The 20,908-nt window shown below is 38.6% G+C and overlaps 1 protein-coding gene across 11 annotated transcripts in view; it reads right to left on the bottom strand.

Moving 5' to 3' along the window:
- Positions 1–3,725: 3,725 nt before the first annotated feature.
- Positions 3,726–20,908, bottom strand: part of CCNY (cyclin Y) — a 115,952-nt gene continuing 98,769 nt past the window's right edge. For all 11 annotated transcript variants that reach the window (XM_425973.7, XM_015282126.4, XM_046928189.1 and 8 more), the window contains 3 exons: positions 16,008–16,174; positions 11,926–12,088; positions 3,726–6,480 (listed from right to left, as the gene is read on the bottom strand). In XM_425973.7, coding sequence (XP_425973.3) covers positions 6,364–6,480; positions 11,926–12,088; positions 16,008–16,174 — 447 coding nt within the window. In that variant the 3' untranslated portion in view covers positions 3,726–6,363. The remainder of the gene's footprint in view (positions 6,481–11,925; positions 12,089–16,007; positions 16,175–20,908) is intronic.

Here is a 20,908-nt window from a genome sequence, read left to right on the forward strand (position 1 = left end):
TGCAGTGTGCCCAATGGTGCAGGCCGGGCCTCAGCCCCACACCTTGCACCCATCACCTGGCACAGCTCTGTGCTACAGCCCAATGTCATGAGGGTACCTCAAGCCTTAAAAAGTGCTTTGGGGGGTCCTGTGCAAATCCTGAGGGACAGTACTCAGGAAAATGCACCATACACCACACTTGTTTTTAGGCACCATTTATGAAAACACTGAAAACAGACCAATAACTTTCTGCTGAAGAAATTAAAGCCACAGTTATCTTCTCCTGTGAAAACAGTGATTTGTAAAAATGCACTTTCCTCTCCTTTTCTTCTGTGCTGTGTTTGTGATGGAGCACTGGCACAAGATGCCCCGAGGCTGTGCTCTCCTTTCCCAGAGCTCTTGAAAAACCACCTGGAAGTGGGCCTGGGTAAAGAGCTCTGGTGAGTGGGTGCTGGAGCACACAGACCCAGACCTGTGGTTCTGTGATTCACAATACAACACAGAAGGGACAGTTCCAAAAATCAGGCTCTCGTATCACTGTGTTTACCTACTCTTAGCAAGCTGAAGAGCTCAGACAAATGCGCTCTTCAGGGGAGCAAACAACAGGTTCAAATGACACTTCAAATAATGCTTTTTCTATTACCAGATACTATAAAAACTCCCTATCTAACACAGTTAATACCAAAAATAGCTGCCCACACACAATGAAATTGTCAAGGTTCAGATTCTACATCTGAAATTAAGCACGTCTGAAATGGAAAAACTGAAATTGCACGTCAGCACTGACACTGAGGTAAATACTGCAATTCTAATGCAGGATATTCAAGACTTTTAGATGTTGCTCAGTACAACATGGTCTTCCTCCTCCTAGGAGTTATGGCAATACAATCTGCACATCCTGTGCATTTTAAAGGAAACATTTGTACTCCTCAATCTGCTTCCGCAAGAAATCTATCATTGTCAAGCTACTCAAAGTATTATTAACATGTTTAGTTAGTAACATTGCAGGAGAGGCAAATAAATTTACCCTACCCACACACCTAATTCTGCCTTCTAACCTTTCTAGCACTCCCATTTCCATCTTTTTGACCTCTCTGGTTTCTATAGAGGAATGCTTAGTGTGCCTGAAAGACATGAAACACAAGTGTATGATCACAGGATCATTAGGATCATTTAAATAGAAGGCAGCAAGTATATCACAGCTGCTAGTTGCCAACATGCTGTTTACACACAGAATGACTTGTACTAATATTTAAAATAAAGGGGCACAAGGAGAAGAATTAGCTCTAGACACCAAGTGTGCCACAGAATCTCTTACGCAAAGGAGATCTCTTATTCTAATGCCCAGTTGAGGAGAGTAAGCAATGTTACCTACTGTCTTCATCCACCTTTGAAGCAGGTGCTTCACTGCCAGTTCCAAGGGTGACAAGTGCAAGGCCTTCTACCTATAAAATTTTATTGCTTTAGTTACCATAGCACTCCAAAAAAAGATGTTCTGGAACTGTGTGGTGTAAGTACATTGATTAAACCTGAAAGTTCAACAAGTACAATTTCTGACATTTTGGTGTTATTTGTTGCTCTCAATCTGCAGAAACAGTCAACGTCTTCACAGTTGATTCTGCCCAGTGCCTTGAGTGAGCTTTACACAGTCTTCACAGAGATACTGGACAACTCATATGGGAAACCTAAGTACGCTGTCACCTATCACACAGCAAGCAGCGTGCTTAGCATATCATCGCCCGAGTATCCCTAACTAAAAAGCAGTTTAAAGTTGCCCCAATAATGCTGAAGCATATTACATATGATGTAACAGGCACACACAGAAAAAGCCACCCTCCTTTACATCAAATTGCATCAGACCAATCATTCAAAAAGAAATGTAATAGGAACAGCCTATTCGTACCACTCTGCCACTTGCCTTTCTTAAAAGTGCCTTCCTGCCCATTCTTTTGTAATTGGGAAGTGCCTTATGAACTATGCCCAGACAAGAGAAGTAAAGCCAAGTGTTGCTTTCTTGGCTTTACTTTTCAAACTGTGTTTCTGGGATTCACCAGTCACTTCTTGGAGATTCTTAAAAGAGGACTGAGAAAAGCAGGTTCATATGTAACAAAACTATCATTATCAGCAGCAGTTCTTCTTCCTAGTCTAGTTTCTTTTTTTAAAGCATTTTCTCCTATCAGCAGTTGTTACGTATCTTCTATCAGTACCTGTAAACTAAGGCAACTCCCAACTCTCACCAGTTCTGTGGTTTCCTCAAGATGCAGTTCAGCTGGCAGGGAGAAAAAGCAAGCAGAAGGAAGATACTTGCTGCACACTTTAGGTGTAGCTACTAACATTTCTTTATAGATCTAGGTCACAATCACAGAGATAAGTGTTCAAACTTGCATTGTTTCCTCAGAACACGTTAGAGATACTAAATGGGCACTGCACTGCAGAGCTAGCTGGATGTTGGCAAGAGCTATGGGTTCAAGTTGAAAAGAAAATAAAAATCAGATTACAGAAGCGTGTTTGAAACAGCAGTGAGAAGGTGCTAACAGCCAGGTTGAGTAAATTCTTTAAATGTATCACAGAGCAGCGGAGCACTACATGAGTCTGCAACGGATGTGCAGCACTCCAATTAGTAATTTCAACATGTCAAAGGGAAACGCAGTGCTCATTATCAGCAAAGGATTGCTGTAAATAATTTGTTGCTTCAGCTGCTAAAGCTTTGTTTTTTTTCTGTTCTGTCATTTCCATTCCTCTGTCCCCTCCCACAGACTGCTATTTTTACATATAAGCAACACTCCCAGATGTCACTTTGTCATCTGTCACCAATACACTGTCACCCTTTTCTGATGAGACTTTGCTTCTTCTAATCTTTAGTTTGTATCTAAGGTTTGTGGTATTACCAAAGCTGGGAAACAGAAAAAGAGATGTTAAAAAACAAAGCTTGAACTAAGACTTCAGAAACACTTAAACAGGTCTCCCATCACACGTTTACTTTACATGATAAACTCAGCTAAATACTATAAGGTAAATGAAGCTACAAATGCTGATCTTTTTCTCACAAAAAGGCTGAAAAGCAAATTAGAAAAAGATAGTTATTGAAAAGGACCCCATTACTCTGCTATCGGATTTTGCATCTTTTTAGTAAGAGAAAACATGCATTATTCAAAAGCCTGATAGGGCTTATCAAGGGGGAAAATGTTTTTTGTCATTTTTCTTTTTTCTGCACTTTATCACACAACTCCAACATTCTCAGTCCCAAAAGCATCCATTGGAATGAAGTATACAGCTGACAAGGGGAAAAAAAAAGAAACAAAATGAAATATAAACAAGTCTTCAGCTGGAGAGAGGAATTAGGGAAACATCTCAGGTCTGCAGAGGGATGCATGAATAAAAACTCTTACAAGAAGCCTTTTTCAAATATTTATCCGATTATCAATGCATAAGCAACAAACCCAATGCTCCACAGGCTCAGCACAGGAAAATAGCTCATTAAAACATTGACACTTGAAGGGATAGGTTTATTATGTCACCTACACCTTTCTGTTTCTGAGCCGGTGACCAAAGCAATAGTGAAAACCTTCATCCAGAGAACATTTACAGCAAATTTTGTTTTGGGTTCTGAAATGAAAACCACAATTTACTTGTGCTGTCAATGAAAATGCTGTCTGGTTCGTCACCCTTCTCAAAGCCTGGGTGACTCTCTAATCTTGGCATTTCCATATAGTAAGGCTTAAAAAACTCCACTAAACACAACATAATCCTAAATAATAATTCATTTTTTAATTACACGGTATAGAATAACTTGCAAACAGAAGACACTTACTCAGGTTTCCTGACAGGTACTGATGCTGTTGTGTTTTTTTTTTTGGCAAACTTGGAACAAACCAGAAGGAAAAGCAAAGAATTATTTTATAACCATGAGGGAAAGAAATGTCCATTTAAATGTAGAGAATTCATACAGCAAAACTTAAAGAAAAAATCCACACTTACAGCAGATTTTTTTTTAATTCTTAGTGCAAGAAACATAACCAAGTTAATCACAGAATCAGGACTAATTAAGAATATGGAAAATTCTCCTATACAGAGGTAGAGTCCAGTGCACAAGGCTAAAACGATATTCAATAGTCTAAACAAGACTGAGCCAGGTTTTACGGAATCCACTTTTTAAAGTATCAGACTGTATGTACATACATACAATAAATAGACTATACAATCTTTAAAGTAGTTTAATAAACTTCACAAAAATTATAGAAGATGCATTGAGATCTTTACATAATCCAAAGTTCATATCTCTATCGCCCAGAAATGGATAAAACCAATATACCTGATATCAAGTTAAATGGAAAATAGTTTAGCAAAGTGTTGATAAATCAAAATATTTTACATATTTTAAAGCCTAAATTTATGCTTAGAAAGGATGAATTTCAAATGCTTTGAAAATGTTCCTTTTGATATCATCTGTAAAGAGGTTTCAAATGCTTTGGTTGGCATTTGTATTGTTATACTTTCCTTACATTCCATGTTCAAGGGAAAAATGGACTTGGAGACTCACAGTTCCCATGTATTGGCACAACAATGATGAGAATTAGATATTTTCAAGGCCCAAAGGACATCAGGAGATACGGAAAAAACCTTCATGTCACAAACCACGCAAATCACATTAGAAGGTTAACAGAAACTGTTTGGTATCACTACCTCATTCCTGCAAGTGCCTCTCCACCTGGAGGCATCCGATCCACACTGCACTGAAGCGAAGTGCGCTCCTCTGGGCCCCTAGGTTTGCTACAAGCCCATAGGGCTTAATAAAAACAAATACGGAATCTTTACGGTTTACCACAGTAGTGCATATATCAGGGAAGTCTGCTGCCACTCATTTCAGTGACAGTCACAAAGAAAGGATTTCGGGGAACTGAGAATTTTCAACTGTATCTTTCTAAACCGTGCAAAAAAGAATAAAAATAAGGAAAGGAGAAATAATCACCCTTGGGCACTCTGTTGACAAATTATTTTCAATAAAAGCTTCTTACAAATCCCAAGGGGGCAACAACCATGGTAGGAAGGAACTACTAACAACAACAAAACAGCTTAATAGTTAGAGTTGAAAATTATGTTCATGGTTTGGTTATTTTTAATTTCTACAAGCGCCTATGCTGAAAAAAACATGAGGGTTTGGATTTTAGCTTCAAAACCAAATCTACTCGTGAGAAGTACCTTGTTAAAATGTGTATTCTGCTCTTCTGTAGGCCTTCTCAGTGGAACTTTTACAATTATTTTTTATTTTATATAAACAGACTTACTTTGTTTTAAAGTAAACACATACAGATCAAGAATATTGCTTGCAACAATGGACCTGGAGGTGAAGGAATGAACCAGTCAGGCCATACGAAACAAATCCGTCTCTAAATGAATTCTGCTAAACTTCTAATGCTATGAAAATCTGCAAAAAGGATCACAAGACCTGTTGCGAATTTCAGAGATTTGGCCCAAGTCTTCTAACTACCATCATCTGAATACTTTAACAACTGTTATCTTTGTATTAAGGAAAAATAATTGATTCCAAGAACTTAGGAAGGCACACGCACGCAAGTATACTATAAATAAAACACATCATGAAATTACAAACGATCTTCTGATCCCTGTACACACTTTTGGTTCAGCACTATGGTCAAGTTCTCTCTTTTGAAATACAATAGAAGGCATAAGAGAAATATAACATATGCATAATAGTTACGAAGAATAATGCTAATAACAGCTTACAGAGAAAAGTGCAGTGAAAAAAACAAAACAACACTATTTATTCAGGGGCTTGTGCTACTGTAAATACAGACTTGGTATTCGCTGCTGTGCAAGGGGAAGAATTTTTCCTCGGAAGCAGCAATGAGGAATGGAAAAATAAAAATTTAGGAAGATATTAAGAGAAACCTTTAAGATGGAACTCTCCCAACGTCACTCCTCTAGTGCACAGTCATCTGACTACACGGTTCATTTTCATGCTGTCGTTTCTCTTCAAAAGCACAGCACATTGAAAAATGGCACAGTTCTGAAACAGTTTTTCTGCCTCTACTTCATTTTTTGTTTCTTCTTTCAAGCACCCGATTTGCTGTTTCCTCATGGAAAGAGTAAAGCTGTTAGTGAAAGTGAGAAAGATATTGTCGCCCGTCTTCTCTCCCAAACACTGGCTTCTCCACTTCAGCTCCCACTAGGTACTTTACTCATGTGCTACACAATGGGGAGGCACTGTAAAGGCAGCTTGACAGATTTAAAAATTAAAAAAAAAACAAACAAACAAAAAAAAACAGAAGTCTTTTTCTCTCCCCTCCCTCCCCCCCCAACCCACCCCCAAAAAAACTGGATGGATGAAACAGTACGTCCGTAGGAATATTCCAGCCTCCTCTGTTAGGAGATAATAGCAGGAGACCATCTAACCACAGTCAGATTGTCAGCACTGACTGACCGTTTCTTTGCAGATTTCCTGAAGTCCTTGTATTTATCTTCACACAAGTGGGAAATGGCCTGCAACACGAAAGAAGGAAGAAATCTCAATTGCATTGGCCACAACTGTACAATGTAGACTTCTACATATAGAAAAAATTACAAAATGGCACTTAATTAAATCAAGTGTGAAGAACTTGTCCCCAAATCTTACTTGTTTCATTAACCTTACGGTAATCAAGACACTGCCACTGCACTGCCCACCATACTCACTTCTGAAGGACTCAGCAAGCATATTCCAAGCCTTTTCTTTACTGCCTAACTGTGGCAAACCCAATTGAGACAGTTGGCAAGTAACATACATAGAGCACTTCACTGGCAACAAACTGCAGAAATGTTCATAGAAATTATATTTGGACAGTTCAGGAAGAGGATGGCTTGTATTTCCCTGTATTGTATTTCCTCTAGAGATGAGCAGCCTGTCAGAGGACTTGCCCAGCTTTCCTAATAGGGCTGATGTTTGCCTGCATTTCTGAAGAACCTGCAGGAGATGGTGATTTCTATGCAAGCTGCTGTCTTACGAGCTGCTAAAGTGAAGTGTCACTCAGATTCAGAATAATTTTATTTGCATTAAAAATACACAGAAATGTCATAAGAATATCTTTTGAAGAAAGAGACAGAGGTTATTCAAATGTTGAGACTTACTAAATGACACTGAGGCTAATGTTTTATGTTCCTACTGCTTTTAGCCAAGTCTAAAACAAACCTTTATTATGTACCTTTTATACCTCAACCCTGTAAGCATTCTACAGGCTATGGGTTGCATCAGTGAGGATGTTAACTCTGACATTTAAACACGCAGAGCTGCAGAGAAAGGTCATTCCAAGGAGTGCTCAAGGTCAACTCAGAAAATGAAATGAACTAAAACAGTATCTCTGTTTAGTCAGGAATGCTTTTAACTGGTGCCTTAAGATGGGATGTTTAACAAAAAGTACTGCACAAATAAAAACAGTACAAGTGTTTGATTATAAAAGAAGGCAATATAAATAAACAGTCTGACTCCACCGTGCATCATTCTCTTTCTTAACCTTTACTTCAACAGCACAGCAAGTCATAGGAGTCCTGAAATCTCAACTGTCCTGCAAAGATCAGCGGCAGATATGGCAGAAGCACACAGCTCCTGCCCCGAGAGCAAGCTCACCTATTTCTATGGATAAGTCAGCCACAAAACATGACTAAATTAAATTTTAAGAAAAAAATGAACAAACAAACAAAAACCACAAAAAAAAAAAACAGTTGCTACTTTGTAGTTGGAAACTGAATTTCCTTTTGCTATAGCCATTCTTGAATAGTTTTCTTTCCTAGTGCACATGAAGAAAACAGAGTAAAATAACACAACTATTCATGTTGCTTTGTAGACCATAACTTAGTTCACTTAAAATTGCTCAATAATATTTTATATAATTTAAGCAGGAACTCAATGAACTAGGAACGTTTATGCAATTCAATCAGATTTAAAATCCAGTGGATGAAAACAACTGAATCACGGAATAACGTGCTGGGACGTGGCGTGTGCTGAGCTGGAGGTCAGCTTCCTTTGGTTGCCAAATCAGTCTCTTCTTTTAGGCATTAAATACAGATGGTAATCACTATAAGAATCACTACAAAATTGCATGTACAATAGGAAAATATTCCTGTTCTGGCACTTGGTCAGACAAAAAAAAATTTTGCTTGGAAGTGGTGCTCAGTATTTGGCAGCTCCAGTCCCTGGTGATTATTCATATAGATGTACAACACTGACTGTTGTTTGAAGCAATCCTCTACCTAATGGTGCCAATTCATTTGCAAATAATTTAGAAAATAGACAGTTGAAGCCTATTTGAAAATTCACTCGGTCTTTGAAAAGTCACTGAAGTGTCTTGTAACATACGGGAAAACGAGACAAAAGCAGAGAATTGTAATTACGTACTTTGTCTGTCAGTTAAGATAAATCCATGTAGGTTACAACACCTCTCTGTTATCTGATGTATCTATTACTTTTAACACCAGAGGAAACTAATTTCTGCCTGTTGCAAGGTGTCTTTTCTCCCGTGAAATTAAAACAAAGTATTATTAAAAACAGCAACAGCAATCAATTATGTGGAATTTTGTTCCTTTGGTGAGATACTTTACATGGCTCTGGAGGAGATTTTTATCACTGGTAAGGGGGAGGGGGGGAGGATGAGGAGACGAGGGAGATTGGCAGCAGAGGATAAATTTTGGCTGCATGCACACCACTGTGCAGAGCAGGAAAGCAGGAACGCTGGCTATAGATTCATCACTGGAAATGCACAAATGCACTCAGCCTTGAGAGTCCTGCAATACTCTCCAAGATGGGCAAACCAGAGAGAACGTAGGGAGAGTCAGAAATAAGTCTGGTTGGAATATGTAAAAAAGCAGATGACTGAAAGCTGTGATATGGGGGTTCTCCCAGATGCATGGAGAACGGAAAGAAGAATCATCAGGTCACTACTGACAAAAGAAGTCACAGAAGTTTTGCTTTTTAGCTACGAGGTTCTGAGCACACAGGACACGTAGGTCTGCCATCAATCACTGTGAGAGTGGGAAGCCGGATGGTAGAATGACACTACTCAGCTCATACCTTACAATTTTCTCTTCTCTTTTTAGTCTGTCTGATCTATGGAATAGTACCTCTTTAGGGTCAAGAAAATACAGCACACGGTAGTTGAAAGATGTCTTCCTTAAGCACTATCCTGATAATAAAAAGCTGAGACAACACACAGCCCATTCAATTGAGAGTGCACTAAAAAATGCTCTTACAAAATCTTGTCTGGAAATGAGCAAAGTGCCAAGATCACAAGCAGAAATAGGGTAGGTGTGTTCTGTGGACTTATCAGAAGAGCAGAATCTGACTCATATCTAGCTCAGTACATGAGAGAAAAACCAGGTGCAAGAGTAGGAAATTACAAAATAGTGGATTAAGGTTGGATATCTGACAATCTTCTTGGCAGAAAAAACTCCCATGTTAGAAACTAATTTCTCAGGAGAAGAAAAGGAAGCCTTGACATTTGACACAATTAGAAGGAAGGAGAAAACACAGTACAAAATATGCTGTTCTGAACAAGGAGCACTGGCAGGTAGGCCGGATGATTTAATGAGAGGTTATTAACTGTTTTTAACTTGAAAGATTTCATACAATGCAGACGGGGAGGGGGGGGGGGGGGGGCAGGAAAGAAGGTCATGAAAATGTTTCCCAACTACTAGGTGGACTGGTAGAACACATTCAGGATACTTTCAGGCCACCTTACTTTCACTTTATCATTGAAAAGACAAAGCTGCTTCTTTGTTCAGTTGTGGGAACATTAAAGAAGGCAAAACATCCCCTGCAAAAGCTCCATAAAGAACTATCAGTTTTAAAAAGTGTTATAACCTCTCTTATCATATCCACCCTGATGGATCTTGTCCAGCATTTTCCATTTGACAAGGAACAGTGATCACTAGCCTTGTCCTTGGGATTCTTCTGGCATTTTTTTTCTTTTTTTGGTCACTGGTAGGTCAACTTCTTGGTATTTGCAAAAATAGCAACACAGTAAAATGCAATCATATCAATTGCCAGCAAATAAGTTGCTTGAAATCTCAGAACTAAGTGAAGTCTTTTCAATTTACCAGACATGGCAAATCATTTCACTGCATGTGTACATTTGCTATCAGTCTGTTGTCTTAGATCATAGACTGCAGCTTTTCTCTCAGTTTCAGAAATAGAGAACTCTGGGCTGGAAAGTGTACAATAGACCTTGAAAATTTTTGCAGGTGCATTCTGATAACTCCTGGCAAGCTATACTGAGCTGTGCTCAAGGAATTAGGCTATACATTATGCTGTCAACTCTTTCAAGGGTACATGAAATACATCCAATATCACCAGGGAACAAGGCAGTTCCCATCATGTTCCCTTCCTTCTGGCCACAGAAGAGAGGTAAGGAGCTGGCAGACCAGGTGAAGTCTCACAGCAGAGACTCTTCCTCTTACCTGAAGCCATCCCCTTTGGCTAGCAAGCTTACTTCAGAGCTGCCTTGTGCTAGCAGCACAAACCACCTCATCTTGGCAAAATTTTTAATAGTGTGGACTTAATTAAAAAATATTCCATTAGTTCTTTTTAAATATGCATTCTCTTTAGTTAGTCCAGAATAACCACCAGCATTCTCTTCATATTTACTGCTATTTTCTTCTCTTCTAAGGTTTTAGGAGTTGTCTTCATTACTGTCACTTGTAACTCACTGACAGGTTTGAGAAATGCTGTGTACTAAATTCTCTTCAAAAAGTAATATACTTAATTATAAATGCATGTGATGGTGATAATTATCAAGACCTAACATCTAGTAACTTAGCACGCCACTTCTTTTAATGTCAATCCCAATGATTTTTCATATTTTATTATTATGACTCTTTAACAAATAAAATCTGATGCAAATTTACATCTCACTTCATATACAGAACTAACTTACATTCTTATCAGAGCTATCTGAGAAGTTTGGAGGGAATACTTAGAGTAACATACTCCAATTTAGTGAAATCTGCTTTAATTCTTGCTTCCACCTCTGTTCCCATTACAAGCTGCAAACAAGTTAATAAGTCTTCCCATGTATCATTTCCCTCCAACAAAAACTGTTTTACAGGAGCACTAAGAGAGTTTCAAAACATGCAATGCTGGTGTTAATCCATAGCCATACAACCGATAGTGCAAAACTATTATCTAATTAAAGACATCCAGTGCTAAAGGCAGTTAGCAGCTAATGGCAGATATCAAAATTTGAAAAAAATCTGTACATAGTCATGCAATAACACATTTTTGACCTTTTCACCTAGAATGCTCAAGAAAAAAGATTGCAGTCTTGCAAAGTATCCACAATTGGCTGATGATTTTAAATTCCTCCAGTGTCTGTAGGAATTCATAATGACCTGAATTTCACAGGTACATCTGACATAATGATTTTATGCACATGGTATATTCAGGTCTCCTAAGTATTCACCCAGTAATCATTTGTGCTCATTTCTGTCTCATTACTGAGAATAACACTGCTGAGACAGCAGACTTGGATTCACGTGAAATACAGCACTAAGAAGTAACAAGCACAAAGAACACTGATTTTTAGCAAAACTTTATAATATTCTGCCCTGCACAGTCAGTCTTAAGAACAAACAGAACCAAACTGTGAGCAGAGTTATTGTAAAAGTTGTGGGTTTTTTCACAAGGTCAATGTAGACAAATAGAATGGAAAGAAACGGAAAGCAAGACAAGATATGAAGCAAACTGGGCCAGAAAGCTGTTTCCATACCCATGAATACCTAAAGCACAAGGTAAAAAAATACCAAAAAAACCCAACAAAAACAGTTATGGATATTGGGCACATTTTAACATTACATGGGAATATTTGGGAAGAGTTGGGTTGAGAAGGGAGAAATACTCCTAAAATTCCAAATGACCATAATATATCCAGTTCTGGGCAATATAAAAAGAAATTGCCTTACCTCAAGTTTATATGCCCTATCCCTGCTGAGGGGCTCCAAAGGAAAACTCAGGTTATTTGCTTCTGCCAAGGAACGCAAATCAAAATAATACTTGGCATAAACACTGGAGGGAACATTAATATTGAACTGCAACAGCTCCAGAAACTGGCGTTCCAGTTCATTCCTGTAGAGAGAAGATAAATGTGAAAACATTTTTCAGACTGCGCATCCTGAATGTAATTCACTTTAAATTGCAAATGATAGTAACCAAGTTCATTTGGTATTCTTGACAGATGCAATTATCCTAGCCTAAATTTTGAACTAGTCTACCAAGTTCTATGAGCATACATGCTTCGGTGAGAAATATTAAAGTTGCTGCACCTTGCAGCTGCTACTGCTGTGCCAATCAAACCCAAACCCAAGCTTTTGCCAGCAGAAGAGACCCTTTAGTTAGGCTAGCACAAGCTAGGAAAAGGGTAAAGCTAGGAAAATAAAGTTCTTGTAGCTTCTGCAGTACCTCCACTAGGTGGATCTGCACACACAGCTATGCCAACACAAAATACAGACATGCCCTGAATTTGTCAGACAGCCCTCAGAGATGCTGCAAATTATCCCAACATACAAATGACTGGACAACTTGTTTATTCTCTCTTGGCTTTCATAATAAATCATTTAAAGCTAGACATGGGAAATCTGATTTCTTCAGCATACCATTTGTCTGGGCTTATGAGCAGAATACAGCAATTTTTTCCCTAAGACTTGCAAGAAAAATTCACCTTCAGCACTTCAAAAGATGTGCTTTTCAGAAGAATGGATAGGAGCAGGCCTGTTTGAGCTCCTTGAAAACTCTGTTGTACCTATACATTATTATCTATAGCAGTACAATAAAAAGCATGTTGATAAATAAGTAAATAAATAAAACAAAACAAACAAACAAAAGATAAACCAGGCCAATTTTGCAGCTTTTGTAAATTGTATGGTAACTAAATATCCTACACAATACATACATTGTGACATTTGATATTCTTAAAATAGTGATTTCAAGATACAAGAAACAAATAACAAATAGTAAATTTTGCAGAAGAGTATGGACTGCATAGCTTTGTTACCAGCAGGTATTGACTGACTAAGGTATTGCATTCAAGTTGCATGTTGACTGCACTGTATGTGCGCAAGCAAAGTCAAGAAGGAAGAACAGTGGTACAGTAGTTTTCAACACTGAACTATTTTTTTTTCTTACTTCCTACTGGAAGGCCATTACACATTACAGCAATTTTCTTCTGTTATGTTCACTTTCAAAGCAATGCCATATACACCACTATGGACACATACTGTCTCTCAAGTCCTCTGCTAGCCTTTAGTTACAGCTTAATGTACTGTTGATGATTCTTAAAACTCTGAAAATTATGTATGATGTTTTGTAAGATAAGTTCATGCTTAATGATTCACAGTAGTTGAAGATTTAGGAGTAGAGTTTTCCTTGCCTTATTATTTGCCCACATTTGGTACAGACCAAGTCAGATGAAAACTGTAACACTGTATTGTCCCAGCTACCCAAAGAAAGAAAGAAAAAAATTGGTGATAATCATCACATCAGAGATAGGAGGAAGAAAATGTTTGGAAAAACTGTCAGTAGGAAGAGAAACATCGGTACACCAACAAGCACCCAACTCTTCGTTGAAGCATTCAGAAGGAGCTCCAAACACAAAGCTCACAAAACAGACCTTCAAGTACTGTACAGAAAGAGAGCCTAGGCTCCCTAAAGGCTGCTGGCTCTGTACTTTGCTTTAAAGATTGTATGTTTCTCACTTAGAGGACAAGGACTCATCACTGGCCTGTTTAGAGATCACGAAGCACAGAAAGAAGACTGGTGGTAGTACAAGAGCACAGGTCTGCCATTGGAGTCATGCTTTTATATCGCTGATGTGCAACTTCTAACAGCAGCACCACCATGTGTGTTTGACAAAAGCAAAAATCTCCTTTTTTTTGTCCATTTCCTCTCACATCATCTCAGTACGCCCCTTAACCTGCCTTCCAAAAAAGTCCTTAGAATCAGCAATTTCAAAGCTTGTTTTTATAACCATACTTGATTAATACTACCATATGACGCAGTCAAACCTGTCAGCGTTTGCTCCAACCTTTTGCTTCAGGCTGTTCAGAGCTCTACTTTTATAGTGTGTTTGAAGTTGAAATACTGGGTAAAGTGCTGAGATTCGTGCTGAAGGAGAAGCTAATGGAGAAAAAACCTTATTGCAACTGAGTCCCCAAAAGCATGAGGAAAGGATCAAGGGAAAACTATCTTAGCAAAATCATTTGGAAAGCACACAAAATAGTCAAGAAAGCATAACCAAATTGTTCTGTATGCAACAGAAATTGAAATGGTATTATGTACGTTTCCAATTTCTGCTTTGAAAAGACAGTTTTCCCCAAACTAATGAGGGTTATCTACAGCACACTGTAGCAATGAAGGGTTTACGTTTTTCACTCTTGTACAGGAAGTAAAGATGTTATTACAAACTACTTGCTAGTACAAATCTAGAGATAACTTCTCCAATAATCAAGAAATGAGAGCTACTCACAGTTCCTAAGTGTCTTATCTAGAATTGGATGAGCATGCTGCATTTCAAGCAGTCAGCTGTCTCCCAGCTTTGAACCTTTTCCTTACAGATCGTTTTTAGACTAGTTATAAAGCAGTTTCTTGGTAGCTTTGATTTAGAGCAGCTGTAGCAGAAATGCTTCGTCTTCACTGCATTGAGATTGCAAACTGAGATTCAAAAACCACGCTGTCTATATAAACATTTTTTCTTGTTTACTTCCCCCTTCTTTTCACTTAATAGTGTGTAGCCACAACATAAATACAAAACAAACAGAAATATAAATAAATGTAAATAGTATTTAGCCACAGTAAATGCTTTTCAGCGACTACAGTTATGATGTAACTGAGTTAAAGTAGAAACAGGACTACATATTTTTTATTAGAAACACCTCTCCTTGTTTAGAAGAGCTTAGAAACACAGAGGTACTGTACTCAAACCATCTCTTTAATCATTCTACTGTCACTAGTTCTTACGAAAATGGGAGTGTAGGTGTAGATTCAAACCATCACTCTCTGAATGCAGTACTCTATGGCCTGTTCAGGAATCCAGCCCCACCAGCGTGATCCCAGCAGTATGATTCCAGCTTCTGCCATTCTAGCAGCACTCTCACATGCACGTTAACTCAGATAAGGGTAACTGTGAGCTGGTGCACGGTATGTGACTCAGCCCTGAATGTTATGAAATTCAGGCACTTCAGCAAATACATGTAATACCTACTAACCAACCAACCACAAGTACTCGATTATTTAATGGCATAAATATTCATTTTAGTATTTGTAAACATTAAGATCTCAATTGTACTTACTCTTATCACAGTTCCTCTTATTACTGCTGCAATATACTCTTAAAATGACTGGAAGGTATCTAGCCACATACTGTAACTCTGTCTGTGCCATTACAATACATTTCTTAAGAATGCCATTGTGTAAAAAAAAATGGAAAAGTTATCAAAATGAATTTTCTCTTTGCAAGTTAATATATATATATATTAATCTTGCAAACAAATTCAGCAGGATATGGAAAAAAGAGTATTTGAATATGGCAGAAATATGTGAGTGATCGCTTAAGGGTTGAGTAATGGCAGCTGTAAGTGGGTGGCTGTCTACAAGTTTTTACGATCAGAACAAATCTTTTTCTTGTCTTACACACTGTTCTACTGTCTGTGCTAACTAACAGTACTGTAAAGGTTGCTGAACTGAAGACAAGCAGGCTCATCTGACTTTTTTTTGTTTTTGTTTTTGTTTTGGTCAAGTCATAGATTTCAATATTCTGCAAGTTCCCTGCATGTAAGCAGACAGCAGTAAAATACAGTTTAACATAAACACCAACAAAACAGTTCACGTTTTCTATGTAAGCAACTCTCCAGCAGACCTCATGCCACATATATCAGCATCCACCACGTTTAGATACAATGCAGATACACAACCTTTATATAATTTATGAGATAACTTCCCTTTCCCCCTTATACACACAGATCATGGACAAAGATAAACACACTGGACTCACATGTCTTCAACTGTGATATCTTTCAGGATCTGGCAGTAATCCACATTCCACACTGCTTGGTCGTCCCAAACCTTGGATGCCAGCAGAATAGCACCCAGTACAATTCGCTTCCAGTTTGCTGGACAAATATCTATCTCTGCATACGTTAGAAGTCTTTCAAGATATACCTGTGGAAACACATTAAAATCAAGACTTTTTCATTTCTACTTAATAGCAAAAAAGATGAAGAAAACTATTCTAATAAACCCATTACAGCAATTTCAAAACAGTAATCTGGCCTCCAGAAGGTTCTTTTATAAAAGCTGTAGGCCTAATGGATACATTTATGCCAAGCTCAAGACTGGATATGATAAATTCATGTTTTAGTTGACCTCTGCTTTCTGATCACAATACCAGAAACAAAATTGTTATTTTCCTATCTGTAACTGTTGCTAACATATTTGTATGCCTGAATGAATTCAAATGATAGATTAAATAAATTATTAAAATAATAACATAAATAAAATGCCAACTACTAATGTGGAAGGCAAGTGTATGCTACCAACTGTAGTTATTAACTACCATACAAACAACCATGGCTCTAATTCCCAGACAGTTATCAGATATGGCATCATATCTATGGCATAGACATTGGGGGAACAGTTTTAAGTTCAAAGAGGGAAGATTTAGGTTGGATGTTAGGGGGAAGTTCTTTACCAGGAGAGCGGTGAGGTGCTGGAATGGGCTGCCCAGAGAGGTTGTGAATGTCCCGTCCCTGGAGGTGTTCAATGCCAGGTTGGATGGGGCCCTGGGCAACCTGGTCTAGTAAATGGGGAGGTTGGTGGCCCTGTCTGGCAGGGGGGTTGGAGATTCATGATCCTTGAGGTCCCTTCCAACCCAGGCCATTCTGTGATTCTGTGATGGCATCATCCCCTCTAGCGAACCTGTGCAAAATATCACTAACCAGACTGGCAAGAGCATCCAAGTTCCTAGAAATAATCAAATGGTCACTCCAACACAAGGATTCAAGACAGAAACTCAGAAAAATGTGTGTGAGTGGGTGAGATGAGTACAGCACTGGAGACTCAAAAGACTCAAGTCTCTAAGGAGTGCTCCACAGATATGTACAAAAACCACAGAAACACAAAGCTCAATAAAAAGGCAGCAAATACATCTCAGCAGAGCCTGACTACTTGATGGATCTGTTCCAAAGGCTGTCTTTTGCTTCTTAGGCAGCCCATGTAAACCCCTTACTATTAATACAAACATACTTCTTTAACTTAGCAAGCAGAACTGCCCCTTGAATCATGAGCTAACAATTCCTGGAATTGTCCCAGGTAAGTGGAATGCCTGTTTAAAGAAATACATGCTACCAACACAGGGAGCTTCATAAGTAGGAAGTGTTGCAGTATCATGCCACTCAAATGAGGGCAATGGAAATTAACTTCATTTGCTTTACAGCAATGTTGAACTTGACCCCTTACTGTAAATGCAAGCCCCTTAAATTTCACCTTTGAAGTTCATATTGCAGCAAACACTTGCAGAAGTTTACTGAAGTCCTCAGATAGTGTAAGAATTCAGCATAGGGTAGGACTAGTCTCCAAAGATGCCTATGCTATCCTAACAGTCCTCAGGTACAGTCACTGTCCTCCTTACAGCCCTCTGCTCTAGCTGCAGGTCAGAGCGAAGCAGATGGCTCTGCAGACAGCAAACCTCAGGCAAAGGAAAGGATGGAACATACCTGAGCTTCTGCCCTACTCAGGTAGGGTACCTTTGTGAAAGCAGTAAAGGCACAGGCAAGCTCTCTCTCCTATACACACAAGAAAGCTCACTGTGACAAAAGGAACTGCCAACCCTTGTTTCTATATCAGAGTATTTCAATATACCTGCTCCAGGCCACAGGAGCAGTGTGAACACCATGACTTTGACCTTGACAGGTAAAATGGAGAAAGGAGGGGTAAAGCCTGCCGCGTGCTCAGTAGCCTATATTAATTCAGGACTGCTGCAAAGATGTGCTGAATCAGTACAGACTTTTGGAGAATGGCCAGGTGGCTCTCAGCCCATTTGAAGAAGGCTGGTGGGCGATCAGTCACTCTGCTGCTCATCCCAAACAAATGCATGGTTGGTGGGAGATCACCACCTGCTTTGCTGGCAGAAGCAAGTGAGTCTTCCTGTGTGCAGGCAGACACACTCCACGTCAAGTATAAAAAAAATCTCTGGAAACATTGATCCTGTAATGCTAAGTGTGATATATGGAAATGCCACTTGCATTCACCTTTATTATGCTATTAAATCTACACATTAACATCTTAAACACAGGAGCTCATTTTCATAAGTATGGGGTGTGAATCACAGACTCGGGATTCGGTGTTTACTTCACTGTTTAATATGTATTTGTGCGCTGTGATTAATTTCACTCCATTTTCAAAAGCAAAGACTTTCTAGATTTTCTTTAGGACCAGCTGCTGTAAGGTCACACACAAAGTTGAGTTTTAAAAGCCCACTGTGGAAAAGAACATTGTAACTCCTAACACAGGATGGTGGTAGAAATTTATGTATACACTGAAATATTAAAAAACTCAGAAGGCAACGTAAGAAACTTCTACTAAAAGACTTCAAAAGCCTCATTTTATCTCTGGATTATTTCAGCAGGTATTTCTGTACAGACACAGAACTAATAATAAATAGAGATTTTAGAATCAAGAAGAAATATGTTTTAAAAAACCCATGATTTGCCTTCACCCACTTTTAACAGTTGGATTCATGCTTAGGAATGCATCTAAACCTTAAAACAGATTGAAGCTGTTACTTTTCTGTATAACTAATCCTTTGCAGTGCTTCTTCTCAAAGTGAGCTTTGGTGAGCAGCACTTCCCTGAGCACTTCGAAATATCTGAAAGCTGAATTCCAAAAAGACAATAGATTAATTCTGCCTTAATCCAACCTCTAGTTCTCCTCAAACAGTTTAATAGCTTCCAAGAGCCATCTTCACAACACCTGTCATCATTCACTAAGTTCTGTGACTTAATGTTTTCAGATTTTTAGTGTGATAACAACACTATTTAAATGATTACGTTTACTGATGTGAGACAAAGAGAAACTCTCATTGGTTCCAGTCAACTAACATATTGTTCTGAATTTTCTCAGCTTGCAAAGAACAAGTATAAGCAACACCAACAACACTAAAAGATTCAATACTCATTTGTCACATATTTAATTTCCTAGTTGAAATGAAAGTGCAGTTCTGAGCTGGAAAATACCAACAGGCATTGGCTCGCCAATACGTTTCCATTAGAAACTCATTACCCAAGAGTATGATGCCTCCGTTATACATTTATTCTGTTTGGAATGAACCATACATTTTATGCAATTGTGAGCCCCCAAACAGCTTTCCATGGACAGCACTTGTACCCCACTAGAGACATCATAACTCATGCACATTTCAGAAGATAACCTGTACAGAGTTAAGGCTTCAGAAAAGCACTCTTTAATTCTTATTTTTCAGCTTCCCACAAATTGCCACCAAAATTTTGCAGTGATTGACCTTTGAACTTGTAATTTCAGCAAATGATCATTTAATCATTAGTGAAATCAATTAGACAATTTGCCTTTGTTAAGAATTCATTTATCTGAATTAATGAGAATTTATTTCTCCTAATTAAATAAAGATACCACTCTGCAGGTATAGATATTCCCAAATTGGCTCAGAGTCTGGAGACGTTCATTAGCTTAGATGCAACACCACAGGCACGTAATTAAATGGCTTCCAAAACCATTTCAGGTCCAGAAGAGGTACAGATTTGATGTGTTTCTGTACATATCTTGAGCTAATTAATCTTCTGGACCTGAAATTACTCCATGCTGAGCTAGTCTGGATGCCTTTGATCTAAATTCCCAAGATTTTGACATGCAATAGCATGGTAGAGAACCATTTAGCTATACATTATCAACAGTAGGCCTGCAGACTTCTTTCTCTACAAACAGAACTACAAAATGGCACAAGGCTAAGCAGACTGGCAAGCGTATCCACGCTACAGCACTGATATGGCTCCAGCAGGACCATTGCTGAGCCGTATCCAATCCCTGGGGTAATTATGTGCAGTTGGGTGAATCCCACCTGGTCTTCTCCATAGTAACAATCTCAGAATCCAATGCTGTTCCAGATATGTGGGATGTCCCACCTCCCTGTGATTTGGGATACCAGACAGCTGGTTGCACAACATGCCAACTAACAGCATGTAAATTCATTGGAAGAAACTGAAAACTAAAGACTGTACTGAGGAGTTCAGTTTTAGGGTGAAGCAGCATTTCATTTTTTCCATCTCAAAGGACATTACATCATATTTTGTGTATTATACCATATTCTCAATTAGGAAGAAAAGTTAAAATACTTGAGGAGGTGTACTTCTTTTTCTTTCCCATTCAGGAGGATACATACCAAAAATGAAAGCGTCAAATCATTTCATTTCAGTATTTCATAACCCAAAGGAACATGCAAGTTTTACTAAAATCTCAGTATGGGATTCTTTCCAAAGTTTTATTTTGTTACTTAATTTTGGAATTGTTCAACATAAACCTCCAATATCCCACTGAAACCCCTTACCACACTGGAGTCGCAGTCTAACTACCCCAAATCCTGTAATTCTCTCTCTCTTTTTTGTGGATGTTGTGTGATTTCTATCTGCAGAGAAATTCAGAATTCAGCTGGGCAGTCCTTAAGCAACCTCATTCAGCTGGCCACGCTCGGAGCAGAGGCTGGACCAGATGAGACCTCGAGAGTTCCTTCCAACCTAAATCATTCTGTGATTCTGTCTGCCTGAAATACTGGAGTTTCCTGTGGTGTAATACAGAGGTCAGAAGATGCACATTCTCTTCAAGTATGAGTCTTGGCAATGACCAAAGAATGTCACCAGTGTTTGTGGA

This window comes from Gallus gallus, chromosome 2 (genome assembly GCF_016699485.2).
Source record: "Gallus gallus isolate bGalGal1 chromosome 2, bGalGal1.mat.broiler.GRCg7b, whole genome shotgun sequence".
NCBI lineage: Eukaryota > Metazoa > Chordata > Aves > Galliformes > Phasianidae > Gallus > Gallus gallus.